The sequence below is a fragment of the Pollachius pollachius genome, assembly GCF_949987615.1.
Source record: "Pollachius pollachius genome assembly, chromosome: 17".
In the NCBI taxonomy this organism is placed as follows: Eukaryota; Metazoa; Chordata; class Actinopteri; order Gadiformes; family Gadidae; genus Pollachius; species Pollachius pollachius.
Genome location: NC_136950.1, coordinates 18,392,850 through 18,409,794, shown reverse-complemented (window position 1 = coordinate 18,409,794; position 16,945 = coordinate 18,392,850). Strand labels below are relative to the sequence as shown.

General features: G+C 42.3%; 1 protein-coding gene across 1 annotated transcript; it reads right to left on the bottom strand.

The window, feature by feature from the left end:
- Positions 1 to 4,205: 4,205 nt before the first annotated feature.
- Positions 4,206 to 15,799, bottom strand: gcm2 (glial cells missing transcription factor 2). Its single transcript, XM_079754694.1, has 8 exons — positions 15,051 to 15,799; positions 13,897 to 13,960; positions 13,420 to 13,608; positions 12,789 to 12,901; positions 11,351 to 11,458; positions 10,077 to 10,381; positions 9,216 to 9,414; positions 4,206 to 8,281 (listed from the first exon to the last, which is right to left on the bottom strand). The coding sequence occupies exons 1-8, from the start codon at positions 15,132 to 15,134 to the stop codon at positions 8,012 to 8,014; spliced, it is 1,332 nt and encodes a 443-aa protein (XP_079610820.1). The 5' UTR covers positions 15,135 to 15,799; the 3' UTR covers positions 4,206 to 8,011.
- Positions 15,800 to 16,945: the final 1,146 nt, after the last annotated feature.

Below are 16,945 nucleotides of genomic sequence, written 5' to 3'. Positions count from 1 at the left end.
TGCACCTACACAAGATGGCAGCAAAATGCAAAAAACAAGATCGAATAGTTGGTCATCATGAGAGAAGGAAGAGGAGAGAGCGACGGGAGGAAGAGGAGATAACAACAAGGGAGGAGGAAGAGGAGAAAATGACGGGAGGAAGAGGAGGGAACACAGAGGGAGGAGGAACAGGAACAGGAGGGGACGGTAGGGGAGGAGGAGGAGGAGGAATGAGGAGGTGATTATGACCCTAGATGCTTTTATCACCAAACAGAGGTGGAGAGGGAGAAAGGTCTGGAGATGGAGACCTCTGAACAGTTGAGTGATTCTCAGGGGTAATCTGGAAGGGAAAGCAGCTGGTCACCAGCTCTTAACCTTCATGTCTCCTGCCCCTTTCATCTCTCCATTACTGCGCCTCCTTCCTCCTCCTTCACTGCCTTTCTTCTTAGCTTCTGCAACTTCTCAGCTTCCAGTCGCAACACGCACACGCACACACACACACACACACACACACACACACACACACCCCTATCGTATGTTGGTAGCATGTTAGTGTTGTCATGGGCCTCAGGTGGCAGGAGAGCTGCTCTTAGCATCTTCAATGTTCCCCTCAAGTGCACACACACACACACACACACACTGAGACACACACACTGAGACACACACACACACACACACGCTCACTGACACTGACACACACACACACACACACTCACTGACATACACACACTGACACACACGCACACACACACACAATCTCACTGACATACAAACATTCACTGACACACGCATACACATTAACACTCAATGAATATATATATATGTCTCATTAAGACACATTTTGAATTAAAAATACTAAAGATAAACCTGAAATGCCAGTTTGCAGTTTACATAAAACACTCTGCAGAGGAAGATTCTACCAAACAAGTATAGTAGTCATTAAACGATTTGAAGAAACCGAAATGAAACCGAATGTTTTTCTTAGTCTGGACAAAAAGCAACGCCATGCACAGGGTGTGAGGTCGATTATGGGTGTTTGGATGGCTCATTTTGCTCAGACAGTTTCTAAAATGATGAATGCTGTTTGTGTGTCCTGTTCACTGATCCAGGACAGGAATGTCAGCCACGCCACACTGACAGCGGAAACACATGACTGGTTCTGGAGTGTTGCACTTCCTCACTGACCCTAACCCTGGTGAGACACAGCTTACTATAACCCTGGTTAACACACTGCTATAATCCTAATCCTAGTTAACGCATAGCGATAACCCTTACCCTAGTTAACACAGCTATGGTTAACACAGAGCTATAATCCTAACCCTGGTTAACACAGCTCTAACACTAACACTGGTTAACACAGCTCTAACCCTAACCCTGGTTAACACAGCTCTAACCCTAACCCTGGTTAACACAGCTCTAACCCTAACCCTGGTTAACACAGCTCTAACACTAACCCTGGTTAGCACAGCTCTAACCCTAACCCTGGTTAACACAGCTCTAGCCCTAACCCTGGTTAACACAGCTCTAACCCTAACAATGGTTAACACAGCTCTAACACTAACCCTGGTTAGCACAGCTATAACACTAACCCTGGTTAAACACGGCTATAACCCTCACCCTAGTTAACACAAAGCTCTAACCCTAACCCTGGTTCCATAACCCTAACCCTGGTCAACACAGCCATAACCCTGGTTACCACACAGCTATAACCCATACCCTGGTTAACAGCTATAACCCTAACCCTAGTTAACACACAGCTGTAACCCTAACCCTGGTTCTATAAACCTAACCCTGGTTAACCTAGCAGAGAGAGCTATAACCCTAACCCTGATGTTATAGCCCTAACCCTGGTAAAACACAGCATAGAGAGCTAGAAGTCTAACCTTTGTCAATGTATACATTTTAATGATAAATCTTTATGAATGTTTGCTCATCATATATTTGTTGGGACCAATCTCATTGTATTTTTCCCTTCATGTATAAGGTATTGACTAGCAGGTTGGTACTAACTAATTTCACTATAGCCACCAACTGAATCTGATATAACCACACATATCCACTCTTCATTGTTATTCCCTTTCTACACTACCCAAAGCTTTGACTTTGACTTCTCCATGTTAGTATTATTGATATACTGTCCATCACACAGGTGGAAACACAACTCACAGGACCTCTGATACGCTCCAAAACACTCTCTCCCTCTCTGTCTCTCTCTCTCTCTCTCACCTCTCTGCTAAGCACCATGTCACCCTCCTCTCTGATCTCTCTCTGCCACGCACCGATACACCACTCTCTCTCTCTGTCTCTGTCTCTGTCTCTGTCTCTCTCTCTCTCTCTCTCTCTCTCTCTCATTCTCTCCTCAGCACCTGGAGAAGGAACCTCCAGATGACCTGCAGACCCACACCTGTAACACAAACACACACACACACACACACACACACACAAACACACACACACACACACACACCTGTAAACACACAAACACATACATGTTCACACACACACACACACGCACACACCCTTACATATATACACACACACAAAAACACACACACACACACACACACCTGCAAACACACACACACACACACACACACACACACACACACACACACCTGTAGAACCCCAAACACAGGCACACCTGTACACACACACACACACACACACACACACACACACACACACACACACACACACACACACACACACACACACACACTCACACACACTCACTGACGTGTGTCTTTTCATGCAGGTCCTAATCTCTGATGTAGCACATCTCTATTTACACTGTCTGGATTAAGATGCTTAATCTGTTGAGAAGGACTCTACTGAAACAGAAACAAATCCTCTGTCGACATTTTGCGATGGAAACTGTTAATCTGTTGATATTAATGAACACATTTTGTTGACATTAATTCCTAGTATATATAGTTCCTCTGTTAACATTTGTATGCATCTTTAATTAACATATCCTTTTCACATAACAGTAATAGACAAAATGTTTATTTTTGGACACTAATTAGCATAAATAGCTAATCTGTTGATATCGATTGACATATTTTGTTGACATTAATTTACATAAATAGTTGTCTGTTGACATTATAATGCACATGAAATTGTTAATCTCTCTCTCTCTCTCTCTCTCTCTTTCTCTATATATATATATATATATATATATATATATATTGGCCTTAAAGATCCCTCAAGTCCGTACTGAGCTAGGGAAAACTGCTTTTAGTTTTTATGCCCCATCCGCCTGGAATACCCTGCAGCATGAGCTAGGTATTAACACTTTGGTTCCATTTAACCTTTTTAAGACATTGCTCAAAGACCATCTGTCTCATTCATGTAATTGTTTTATTTAATTTTGTTTGTTATTATTTATATGTTTTAATTGTCTGTTTGTTTTCTTTTTCTGCTCTTAACATTTTTTATCCTGTTATTTCTGTTAAATTCCTAAATCGATGTATCCTTTGTATTTCCCTTGCACTTTGTATTCCAATGCATTCACTCAACATCATTGCAAATGAGGGCTTTGCCCTCAATGAATTTTCGAGTTTAAATAAATAAATCAAATATATATTAATGTATCTCTCTCTCCATGTCTCTCTTTTAAATTATGGCTCAATACTCATCCCTCTCCCTCTATATTTCTCGATCTCTCTCAGTATATATATATACATAGTTGATATATATGTCTCTGCATATTTCTATGTCTAACTAACTCTTTCTATGTCTCTCTCTATCTTTCTTTATGTTTTTATTCTATGGATCTCTATATATTTATGTCTCTTTAACCATCTCTTCCTATGTCTCCCTCTCTCTCTTTCGACATGTTGCAACAGTCTGTCTGTCTTGTCTTGTCCAAAAGATAAACTTTGCTTTGTCTTATTTCAATGAACCAATGAACTGCTTTGTAGTCAGTTAGAGCTTGACTATTCCCATGCACACAGTACTATCATGTGTATATGTGTGGATGTGTATGTGTGTGTGTGTATGTATGTGTGTATGTATGTGGATGTATGTATTTATGCATGTAATTATGTGTTTGTTTGTATGTTTTTATGCATGTATTTATGTATGTACGTCCTACATACTGTATGCATATTTTATACTTAGGTATACATGCAAGGTTTATTCAGCAGCCATTGTTTTCCATGCATTTATTTCCAGATGCTCTCTGAATCCATGCCACCGTTTGTCCCTACCATGGTCCCCTCTCCTCTTCCAATCTTAGCAGGGGTTTGTTTGGAAGTCACTTCAAAGCTACCAGCATGCGGCTGAGGTTGTCTGAAAGCCCGGATGGTCTTAATGCCTACGTGACGTGAGTCTGTGTCCTCACTGTGATGAACTCTGCTGATTAGACCCGAGATGGAGGAGATAGAAGCAATGGAAGAACAGGAACGATACGAGTGGTGAAGAACCGATGAACAGATTAAAAAGGAAACAGGTCGGACTAGTTTGGATCAACATAAACAACTTCCTAAGAAGAACTTCTCCCCCATTTGAGTCTAATTAAATGATCACTTTTACCCCCAAAGCAGTCACACTATCAATGTGAGGTGGGATCCACACATGGATCTGCGACTGACTGTTCTGACTGACTGTTCTCACGTCAGCTCTTAAGCACATCTACCCTACAACTGACATTTCACGTTCCACTTTTGTGGTCAAGCAGGCTTTGGTCCCGGGTAGTGCCACAGCTAGCCCCACAGCTAGCCCCACAGCTGTTGTCAAATTCTGCTCTGTTTGGCCCTTGTCGCAGGCTGTTAGCTTAAGTCAAGGTTAGTTTACCCTAACCTCTACCTCTTACTGTTAGGTCTGTTGAACACCTCTCAAGCTAAGGCCTAACAGGAAGTGACTTGTCGATATGCAGGAAGCAGCCCTTCCATTATATATTGTTAAACAACATGTTGAGCCTTATCACTGTTATATGTCATGGTGTCTACTATTTTACTTTTCAGTGTGATGGATTTCTCTATCTGTTTTTATATTTTTTAGTTATACCTTGAAATTCCTGACTTGGCAAAACAGGTACATGTCTTGTTAGGCAAATCCCTCTTCTCCGCCACATCTAGTCCTGATTAGATCTTTGGCTGCTGCAGAAATCGCAGGAGTTGTTCCATTAGATAGCATCTCGGCATGGCGCGATAGGAAGAAGAATATTTTAGCAGTGTAATCAGCATGACTCACGGATAAGAAAAAAAGTCAAGGAGATGTCTTGTGTTCCACTAAGAACTGAGCTATATCTTGTTATAAGAACTCTCCTACATTTTGTGTTCCACTAAGAACTCTCCTACATCTTGTGCTAAAAACTCCTCTATATCTTGTCTTCCACTAAGAGCTATCCTACATCTTATCTTAAGAACTCTCCTATATCTTGTGTTCCACTAAAAAGTTCTATATCCCTTCTTCGACCAGTCCATTATTCAAATTAGTTTTTAAAAATTTCAATGAGTTTTGGAGAGACTTATTCATCTTTTTGGATCCATCTCTTGATGTCTCACTGTTTTCCTTATGCCTCTCTCCGCTCTCTCTGTTGTTGATCAACACCCACATAGAATTAAATCCAAAACATCCATTAACGCCAGGCCACATCTGAGCGGAGTAGATGGGAGTCGGAGGTGAGGAAGAACGGCAGCCGAGTGGGAAATAGGGGGCTGAGGGACTTTGTTTGAAAAGGTATCTGATGTCACTGGATAGAAAGATTTATTTAGCAGTGAGGAGAATGCAAAGGAAGACATGATTTGCGTGTAAGTGAGCAGAGATGGAGCGATGGCGACGGGGACACCTTTCAACAGATCCCCGGGATAAGGAGATGTTTGGTAAGGGGATCAGCCAGCTGCTCCCCCATCTCACACCAGCAGACCCAGCAGCTTAGCTAATGGGACCCTCCTCAGCCAATGGCAGCTCAGCTTTGGTGACTTCCAGTATAAGCCATCCGGCTGGAACCTTCAAGTTGACATGTTTTCTTATGTTTATGATGGCTTCTGCAAGGCAGAAAGATGCATGTAAAAGTATGATAGGTGGCAAAATGTATGCACAGTCTTTGTGAATTTTACCTTGCTGTTGGTTGTATATTTTTGAATGGAATAGTACTGTATATATTGTATTGTAATGTATAAGTAATATAACTACATAAATTGTACCTAGTATGAAAAAGGCTCGTCAGCTAGTTAAAATGCTGTTCAACTAGTTGAAATGCTAGACTAGTTCAAATGTTAGTCAAGTAGTTAAAAGTTTGTTCAAATGTCTGTAAACTAGATAAAAGCTAGTTTAAATGCTAGTCAACCAGTTCAAAGCCTACAATGAACAACAGAAGTTGGGTAATATAAGGCAACACAGAATAATATATCATGTATATTAACACTAAGAATATAATAATGTACTAAATGCTCGTAATGGAGGGAATAAAAATAGACAAAAATATTAGGACTGATGGCAAGGCGCCTCTGGAGACAACAAAAGATTGGCTTTGGAGAGCAATGAGAAGGCAGAGAAGAGGGTCATGGGCCGGGCGCACATGTCTCTACGCGCTCTTGTCAAAACAACATTTATTACTCACAGACGGGGATGCCTACTACATCCCACCTTTGATCACTTACATGACTACCTTTTGAACTATAACTGCAGACTCAGATGAACCATACAGGAGCTCTGTCTTGATGACAGAGACGGAGAGTCTGCTTGTTTTTAAAGCTACATTAAGCGCCTTTGCTGGTACAGGTTTACACGTTTCGCTGGTACATTGCAAAAGTACAAGTTTGATTGAGGAGCCCATTCCGATGATGATATATCCATCACTTTAAACCTGAAAAGTACACCCATTTTAGGGTTAAGTTAGCCATCTCTTTGAGGCTGTGGGAGGGTTCCTGGTGGAAAGGTTGAGTGGAAACCAAGTGAAAAATGTTTAGAAGAAACATTCGTGCCAGCTCAGTCTCAGGCTTGACTTCTAGTTATCTTCATGATCAAGATTGATTTCAACCTGTTATCCAGGGTCCGCTGAGATTGTATGGCCCTTGCATCGTCCCAGTAGAGTTGGTATGGGTGATGGTAGGATTAAAAGTACGTTTGTAGGATCAATGGGATTCATTATAACAGGGTTCATCATATATTTAATTCAGATGGATCTTCTTGCATCATTCCAATGTCCTTGATACATCGAGGCGTCCTCATGTCTGTATGCTTCTATCTCCTCCAGGTTTTTCATAGTCTCTGCTTGATGTGCCCAATCTGAGTTTTCGTTCACTAGATATGGCTGCTGTTAGGGTGTAGTAAATCATACTCAGATCGACCCAGAACATAAAGATCATACAAGGCAGAAACGTTTCAGACATGTTAAATATAGAACGGTAAAATTGTTTCAGTCTGTTCTCAGACGAATTCAACTTTATGTTGATCCATTTCAGTGTTCGATACCAGAATCCAGTCCTTAGTTTACCTGGACAGTCTTTGATTCCACAATCCATTCCTTGGTATCGTCAGACAGTCTTAGATTCCACAATCCAATTCTTGGTTTACTCAGACAGTCTTTGATCCTATAATCCAGTCCTTAGTTTGTCTAGAAGTAAGGTCCATCAAATCATCGATGGAGGAAGGCAAGCACTCCCCACTTTGTCTGAAGCTTTGAAATGTAGTTGTTACTTTATTACTTTGTAGTGGACATTATTACTGGTTTATTATATAGTAAAAGTTATGACTGTATTACTATATAGTATACGTTTTAACAGTATTGCTATATAGTAAAATTAATGACTGTATTACTATATAGTAGCAGTAGTAGTAGTAGCAGGACTAGAAGTATTAGTATTAGTAGTAATAGCAGTAGCAGTAGTACTAGTAGTAGTACTAGCAGCATTAGTAGAAGTAATAGTAGGAGTATCAGTAGCAGTAGAATTACTAGTCGTAGTATGAGTAGCAGCAGTACTAGTCAATACTATCATCTTTGTTGTTAGTAGGAGAAGTGTTCAGTATATATCAGTAGTAGCCGTAGGTTTTGAAGTTTGAGTTTATATTATATTGGCGGTGTTCAGTATTCATCGTAGCGGTACGTGTTCCCATAGGGACAGCGGTAGTCATAGCTCTCCCCCCGCTCCGCCTTGGCGTGGAGGGGGTCCGGCTGGAAGGAGAGCGACTTGATGACCCCCCCGGACTCTTCGGTCACCTTGACCTCCGTGGAGTAGGAAGAGGAGGAGTCCTCAGGGAGGGAGGAAGAGCAGCCCAGGGGGGCTTTGGCCGGGGGGCAGGGCTGGTAGCCTGGCACCGCGGGGGACGGCTTGGGGCAGGGCTGGTAGGACACCTGGACGGCGGAGAGGACAGACGCGACTCAGGAAGGACATCAAATTGACTAACAAGGACATCAAATTGACTGCCAAAACAACATGGCCGACACAAGCAAACCTTTCCCGGACGTGACTGTGTTTTTTGTAGGCGGAATCCGGGAAAAGTCCCGCCTTAGGTGCTAGGATTGGACAGGCAGCCTGTCAGTCAAAATCGCACGCTGACTCCTAACCCTAGCCCTAACCCCATCAGAGAAATGCATTTGACTAGCGTCAGTTTAATATACATTACAATTTAAGTTACCTTCCCTGCGGTCACATGACGGATTTTAGCCTTTTTGGATTGGATCAGGGATTTAAACCAACGTGATTGGATAATCTCCGGCTGTCCCTTCATTAACGATCATGATTTTCCCGGATTCCGCCTACGAAAAACACATTCGCTTCCCGGACAAGACAAACTAGAAAATCTGGTTCTGACACTGGCACACTGAGAAAAGGTGTCTGTAAAAGTTTCAGATCAACACGCACACGCTGGCTACTGTAGATATACACTCTTAATAAATTCAATTTTATTAAGATAAATTTTATCTTATTAAAACCCCCTTTCAGGGTGTGGCCCCCCCCCCCCTGAAGTTCTGCTGTAGCACAGTAGGACCCCCCGGATCCCAGACGAGACCCCAACAAGCGTCACGCCTGGTGGTTTATAGTCCAGTGCCCTCGATGTTGACGGGAGATAAAGAGTCGACTGCTGTCTTTCCATTTTCACGAGCAAATACAAACACACACATTCACTGTGATAACGTTGTTGCAGCTAATTTAGCCACATAGCTCCAAACCTGAGCAGATTACATCTTACTTAGCAAGTGTTAAATACTTATACTACTACTACTACTACTACTGCTATTATTAATAATAAAAACAATAACAACCATCCATACTAGCATGTTCTACCTTGGTGGTGGTGGTGATGATGGTCTGCAGGGCGGCTGGGGAGCCGGGCGTGTTGCTAGGGTAACGGCAGGGGTACTCCGGGGTGTAGTAGTGGTTCTCTCCATAGGGGGCGGCGTTCTTCAGCAGGTCCCTCCAGCCCTTGGCGCCCTGGGGCTCATACGAGGAAGAGGAGGAAGAGGAGCCCAGGGCTGGAGCCACCCTGCAGTGAGAGAGAACACATCGTGAAGGCACGCACTGCACACGCTCCGGGCAACGCCGTCAGCGGCGGTTGGGAATCTTTTGGAATTGTGCGGCAGAAAGACTTGTCAAATGAAGAACAAAACGTGGTGGAGTATGAATTTCAATCTTTGTTCTAGTATTAGAGAAGTTAAAGGAACGGTTGTCAAGTTTCCTGTTACGCAGATGTGATTTGTCCTCTAGTAGATTGTGATGGTCTTTAGGAATACCAATCATTCACTACCCACGACTGCATGCCCTGTGGGACTGTCCAGTAGTGTAGCTAGGGTTTGGGGTTTAGGTAAAGGGTTGAGGATAACAATAAGGGTTAAGGGTTGAGGTGAAGGATTGAGGCAAGGGTTAGGGTTAGGGTTGAGGTAAGGATTAGGGTTGAGGTAACGGTTGAAGTGAAGGATTGGGATTAAGGGTTGAGGATAAGAGTTGAGATAAGGGTAAGGGTTGAGTTTAAGGATTGAGGCAAGGGTTGAGGTAAAGGGTTAGGGTTGAGGTAAGGAGTAGGATTAAGGGTTGAGGTTAAGAGTTGAGGTAAGGGATAGGGTTGAGGTTAAGGTTTGAGTTTAAGGGTTGATGGGTTAAGGGTTCATGTTAAGGGTAGACTGAGTGGTGAAAATAGATGGCACTGACCGTGGATCACAGAGATCCGAGCTGTGATTGGCTGCCGGGTCTCTGTGGAGTGGAGCTGCATAGCTTGCCGAGCCCAGGTAGCCGGGGAACTCATAGCCACACCCTGGCCGAGGCATGTAAAGTCTTGGGTTGGTGGGTTTCTGCATGGCGGGCGGTGCCTCTCCCAGAGCATTGTGGGTATTGTAGTAAGGTTCTGTGCTCTGGAATGGCGGGTAGTGCTGTGGCTGGAGGGGGTAGTTTGACTCGCCGAGAAAGGACAAGCGATCTGGAGTGTCAACACAGGACAGCAACGCCGGACCCAAACACTGGGAACAAAAACAAAGGAAATGAATAACAAGGAGCAGGTGAGGTTGGTGCTAGGGGGCAGCTAGGGAGGTGCTAGCCAAGAAGCTAAGCGAAGCAACAGTGGTTATTTGCTGGCTCGTAACTTGATTCCCCCTTTGGTTGCACAGAAAAAGGCGTCCTTTTGCTTTGTTTTCTTTTGAGAATTTGATGCACTTTCAATACAAAAACATCTGTGTTCAAGGTTACTGTTGGAAAGATGCTGTGCATGTTAAAAACATAATAGTCAAGCGAATCATGCAAACATATAATTGACTAAACTAGGATTTACTATTTAGCCGCCAAAAATGGCTTCCAGTAAATTGCAGTTAGTGATTGAAATTCCTGCACTTTTTAGTGAGCCAGATCTTTTGGCTAAGCTCACCCATAAGAGCCGGCACTTTTGGCATAAGAACAGCTCTTTGTTGATTAACGTTAGCCTGGGAAATGGGTTGATATTGCTGGTTGAGGACCCATTTGATCCGGCGGTGAATCGTACAATAGTTGTGTCTTTGTCCTACGATATGCCGAGTAGTGTTTGATTTTGTTGGATGAAATAACGAATTTCACGGCTGGACATGAGCTACTGTACTGAACATGTGGCCTTCGTCAGTCACTATGTCAGCCGTTTCTAGGAACAGTTCTGAATGGAATGCCTCTTGTCTATATCTAGATTATGTTTTGCGACACACCCCTGGTTACCCAGACACCGACGTTCCCACACTTAACGCTGTGTGATGTATCTCAAAATAAAACAAGGTCTCTCTCTGTGCTGTCCAGAAGGGCGAGTCGGCTCCCGCAGCTCACCTGAAAGAGCTCTTACAGCCTAACCCACATAGATAGCATGCTACCAAGTGTAACCAACTGGATAGCATGCTACTAAGTGTAACCACATGGCTAGCATTTTACCAAGTGTATCCAGATGGATAGAAGGCTACATGCTAGCACCGTACCTGTCTTTTCTGAGTGAACGGAGAGCTGACTCTTCTCTTCACAGAGCTCCGTCTGGCCTCCGTCTCTGACTTGGACTCTGGTCTGGGGTGGTCGTGGACTCCTTTGGCCTGCAAAATTTTTGGGAACATAAATTAGTTCTATAATATATTAGTATGGTAAGTTAAAAGTTGTGTTATCTTATATTTGAAATGCTAGGTGTTTTGGAATGACAATGTTTTGCCAACGCTCCCTCTATTTAACAATGTGAAAACAAAGTTAGTTCCTCAATGTACTACTTGATTTACATCGCTTAGGCTTTAACGCGTATTGAAGGTCACCCAAACCCGAGATACAACCGAAAGCGATGTTATTTAGGTACACACAACTGAAACGCGAGCTGTGGCAGGTTTAACTATGAGTGGTTACCGGTAAGGGCTTTGAGCATGATCCATAGCAAGACGTTTATTTCAAAACATAACTACCATGCTGAAACATGCGTTATCTAGGATCCTGCCATCATTGTTCCTGCCAGTGTGGTGTGCTTTCCGCTAAATGCCTTCATAACATAGAATACAAAAGGGTTTATAACCTTTTAAGAAAACTGTTTTGGTACTTTAGAAACAAAAATAATCTGTTTTAAAATTGTAGTCGTGCATCCAGAGAGAGCTACTCCACATTTCATCAACATTTCTTTTCTAGACTGCTTAAAAGCTCACCGTCTCAGAAAGGAATGTTTTTAATCCCACGTGACACGTTGGCCTTGTTTACAAGAGCGCTTTGAATCTCTCTTCACATCGTGAACGGTTGTTAGATCGCGTTGCAAAAGAGAGATCGTTCCTCAGTCTGAACAGGCGGGAACGGTTCCAGAGATGTGGATGACCATGGTCCATCCACCTCTATTGGCCTGCATGCTACGCTACGTTAACTCTAGATTTACGAGAGAGGCGGTCTTCTGGACCGAATCTCTCACTGAAGTGGGGAGACACCTGGTTAGCTCAAACGACAGCGCTCGTCAACCAATTAGAAAGCAAGGATATACATCTGCTCATGTGTCTGAAACTGAAACACTAGAAAACACTAGACCTTGCATTTCTGTTTTTAACGGGATTCCACGTGTGAAGACAGGAGGAATCTCTAAAGGTATCTTTAAAGGTATCTCTACAGGTGAAGACTGAAGGTATCTTTACAGGCATTTCTACATGTTAAGACAGTATGTTTCTCTACATGACAGGAGGTATCTCCAAATGTAAGGAGAGAAGGTATCTCCTCATGTGGAGACTGAAGGTATCTCTACAGGTATCTCCACATGTTAAGACTGAACGTATCTCTACAGGTATCTCCACATGTTAAGACTGAAGGTATCTCTACAGGTATCTCTACAGGTGAAGACAGAAGGTTTCTCTACAGGTGAAGGCTGAAGGTATCTCCACATGTTTGAGGGAGGATGTGGACCTTCACCTGGAAGAAGATGGATGTCCCGTCCACCCTCCAGAAGTTGGTGACCGGGTAGCCGCTGTGGCCGCGGCACGGCAACAACTCCAGGCTGGCGTTACAGCTGGGACAGGGCTTCTCTGAAGACACACACGCACACACACAGACACACACACACACACACACACACACACAGACACACACACACACACAAACACACACACACACGCACACATACACGCACACAAATAGAAGTCAGGGGTAGATTCATGGTTTTGGTTAGGACTCAGAGTTAGGACTCAAGGTTAGGACTCAGGGTTAGGACTCAGGCTAAGGAATCAAGGTTAGGACTCTGGGTTAGGACTCAGGGTCTGGTTAGGACTCAGGGTTAGGACTCAGGCTAAGGAATCAAGGTTAGGACTCAGGGTTAGGACTCAGGGTTAGGACTCAGGGTAAGTCTCTGGGTTAGGACTCAGGGTAAGTCTCTGGGTTAGGACTCTGGGTTAGGACTCAGGGTAAGGACTCTGGGTTAGGACTCAGGCTTAGGACTCAGGGTTAGGACTCTGGGTTAGGACTCTGGGTAAGGACTCAGGGTAAGGACTCAGGCTTAGGACTCAGGGTAAGGACCACGTGTCCGGGTCAGGACTCATCTCCTTACTTTGCTGTTTCTGCCGAGCCTTGTCACATATGGCGGGTCTGAGTTGTAGGCGGGTCCCGTCAGAGAGCGTACAGCCTCTGGAACAAACTACAACTCCCAGACACGACTTCTTGAGGATCTGGCAGTTGTGGTTGTTGGTGTTTCTCATCGCCCAGCCTGACAAATGTCTCTGTGCATTCTTATCTTCACCTGAAACATGTTCAATGAATTGAGTAGACATTATTATTTTCACAGAAAACAACACAATAACACAAACACAAATAAAGCTTAACAATAACTTAATAGTGGCCAAATTCCACATAACCATTTATATAAGGGTATTAGGGCTTAATTAACCATTTTTATCAGTACACATTTAATTATAATAAATTATGATTGCAATAATAATAATAATAATAATAGTAATAACAATAAATATACATATATAGGCAAATATATATATTACATTATCGTTAAAGTATTATTTTACTTTATTACCGTTGTATATGAAGCGGACGTAACCGTCGGTCCACTCTTGGAAAGGATCGAACTGCTTGATTTCCTGCAGACAGAGAAGTAAACTTGGTGAAGCCAGTTTTTAAAGTTATGGTTTTTACTTAACCCTTAACACAACGGTAATCAATAATCATCATGTTCATGTTTGACAGCGATATATTGTTGTTTCTCTTTCTTCCGACAAGTACTTGTTGTAAGTCGCTTGGATAAAACGTCTGCTTAATGTCCTAAATGTAAATTTTCCTAATAATAATCATAATTATAATACGAATCATAATTTCTGATAATAATCATAACATAGTTATATGAATCAAAAATAATAAGACGAATATTACATGCTTAATAATAAATATTTATTTAACGAGTATTCAACGTGAGTATTCAAAAATCTTGATCAAATACATTTGGAGGATATCCTAATTGCCAATTAACAAAAACATAATAAGCCTATTTACTCACCCAAATAGAAAGGGCCTTTTTAAATAAAATCCAAAGAAGCTAGAAACAATTTACCCGATGTAAAATAATTAAAAGTATTTTGCTCAGTGGTAATTGCAAAAAGATCAGTGGTAAATATAAATGTATTGTAAACATAACATTAGTTAATATTTACACGGACATATAGATGTTAGAAATATCAGTGGTAGAACTGAATGCAGATATAAATAACAATATATATATATATATATATATATATATATATATATATATATATATATATATATATATATATATATAACAATGTAAAAGATCAGGGGTAAATGTACATATAGAAATGTAGACATAAGGTCAAAAGACCAGTGGCAAATGTGGATACAGATCTTTGATTTGTTTTTTTAATCCGTGAATATCTGCGAAATCTAAATGATGAGCCAGTGAATCATTGGGTCATGATTTGCGGCCCACAACTTAATTTAACTGCATGCTACAAATCCAGCCTGTGAAGAATGATACATTATCTAATTTTAAACCTATGTTGGCATCAGTGGAATTACTTAAACATCGTAATTCATGCAAGGAGGGTGTTGTCCGAGTCAACGCGATAAGCGGGTGAAGGGGTGACCGCAGCAGGGTGTCGTGTGTGTAAGTGTTAATTATAGTTAATGAGGTAGTTTGGGGTCGTTGATGTGAGTTACCTGAGGTAGTTTGGGGTCGTTGATGTCCCAGGTGAACTTCATCCCGACGGAACACACGCAGTCCTCTCCGTCCCCTCTGGACATCTTCACATCCGTTCAGTCTCACTCTCAGTTCATCACTCTGAACGCTGCTCCGGCTAAAGTTCACTCTCCATCCGTCCGACCGCTCTGAGGAACTCGAAGGACACCGAATCCCTGAACCTTAAAACGAATGATCACTTTCTGACATAAAGCGTTATGGTGAGTCGTTAAAAAGTCGGGTCCCGTTTGGTGGAGTCAGAGGAATGAAGTCTGGATGTGTAATAATCCAGTTTGGTAATAATGCTGATAATTGCAAAGTATTAAGAAAGACAGCGTCCGTCCGAGCGTCTTACGGGCGACAGGTGAGAGGATAGGTGAGGCTGTCTCGAGCTGGGAGGAGAGAAGGAGCGGAGGAAGGGTTAGAGCTGGGACTGGGGGAGAGAGGGGAGGGGAGAGAGAGAGAGAGAGAGAGAGAGAATTAGTAGTACATATACCATTGATACATCATTATTCATGATCATTATATCAATATTGCCATTATCATATAGACCAGTGAAGTGCAACGAGCCTAACGACAAATGAACGAACATGAGATGTGGGATAAGTTTAGTTAACTACATCGCATACATGGTCACTGACTGATGTTTGATGTGAAGTTTATGTTGAGCTTCAGCTGTGTGTGTGTGTGTGTGTGTGTGTGTGTGTGCGCGTGTGTGTGTGTGTGCGTGCGTGTATGTTTGTGAGTGGGTGTGTGTGTGAGAAAGAGAGAGAGACAGAGAGAGGGAGAGAGAGAGAGAGAGAGAGGGTTGGAAGCGAGTGAGAACGTATCTTATGTCAGCAAAATAGACACGACAAAAACCCGTTAAACGGCCCCGTAATCAAGACTGTGTGTTTGTGTGTGTGTGTGTGTGTGTGTGTGTGTGTTTGTGTGTGTGTGTGTGTGTGTGTGTCTGAGAGATAGAGAGAGAGAGAGAGAGAGAGCGCGCGCGCGCGTTTGTGTGTGTGTGTGTGTGTGTTGTGAAAACATCTGAGCAGTATCAACATTGTTGAGCCCAAAACAAACAAGTCATTAGTCATCAATTAGAGGACGCGATGACTTTCTCACTTTCACGACGACCGCATTTTATATATTTGTAGATTATATTTGTTATATTAATGTATAATATTGTAATATTATTGAGTGTGTATAATACATTAAATAATACAAAGTACAACCCAATCCTTCTTGACGCTTCTTGGAGGACCTCATATAGGATTTATATATATATATATAGGCTATAATGCATCGTACAAATCTATACGTCCGGTCCGCATCGATCCATGCAACTATATGCTGCACTAGAGTGTATTAACTAATAATATATCATGTATGGTACCACACAGAGAGACCTCCCGTCCTTCTGAGGGCCTCAAATGAGAGGAGGTGCAGAGCGAGGAGGAAGGACGTTGGTTCTAACCCCCTGCTTCACCTCCACGCTGAGCTTCAACCTTGGTTATTATAATTATATTATATCGGAGTCATTTGTTTAACCAAATCCTCTGTCGGAAAGATCCATAGAGTTGAATGTCATTATAATAATTATATTTGAACGCCATCTTGTGTTCATTTACATAAGAAGTGAACTGTTTGGAGTTTTTTTATGGATCGTTGGTTATGGATCATTGGTTATGGCTTATTAATCCCTCATCGCGAGGGGCTGCTCGGTGTGACTGTGTTACCCGGACATAAAGATCCTCAATCACACGGTGTTTCATGTTCCTTAAATCCTATAGGTTCGATGATACAACAATACAAATAATAAATAATAAAAACAACAGCCACATTTTAAGATAATATGTTTAATTTGTACACTGGTACACCATTACTCTGTTAG

What these genes read in the sequence shown, in the direction of transcription:
- gcm2 (XM_079754694.1), bottom strand. Translation starts at nt 15,134, where the DNA reads ATGTCCAGAGGGGACGGAGAGGACTGCGTGTGTTCCGTCGGGATGAAG. An exon ending in TCGGATCTCTGTGATCCACG is followed by an intron (nt 9,415 to 10,076) that starts GTCAGTGCCATC and finishes CTCTCACTGCAG; the next exon opens with GGTGGCTCCAGCCCTGGGCT. An exon ending in TCATCACCACCACCACCAAG is followed by an intron (nt 8,282 to 9,215) that starts GTAGAACATGCT and finishes TCCGCCGTCCAG; the next exon opens with GTGTCCTACCAGCCCTGCCC.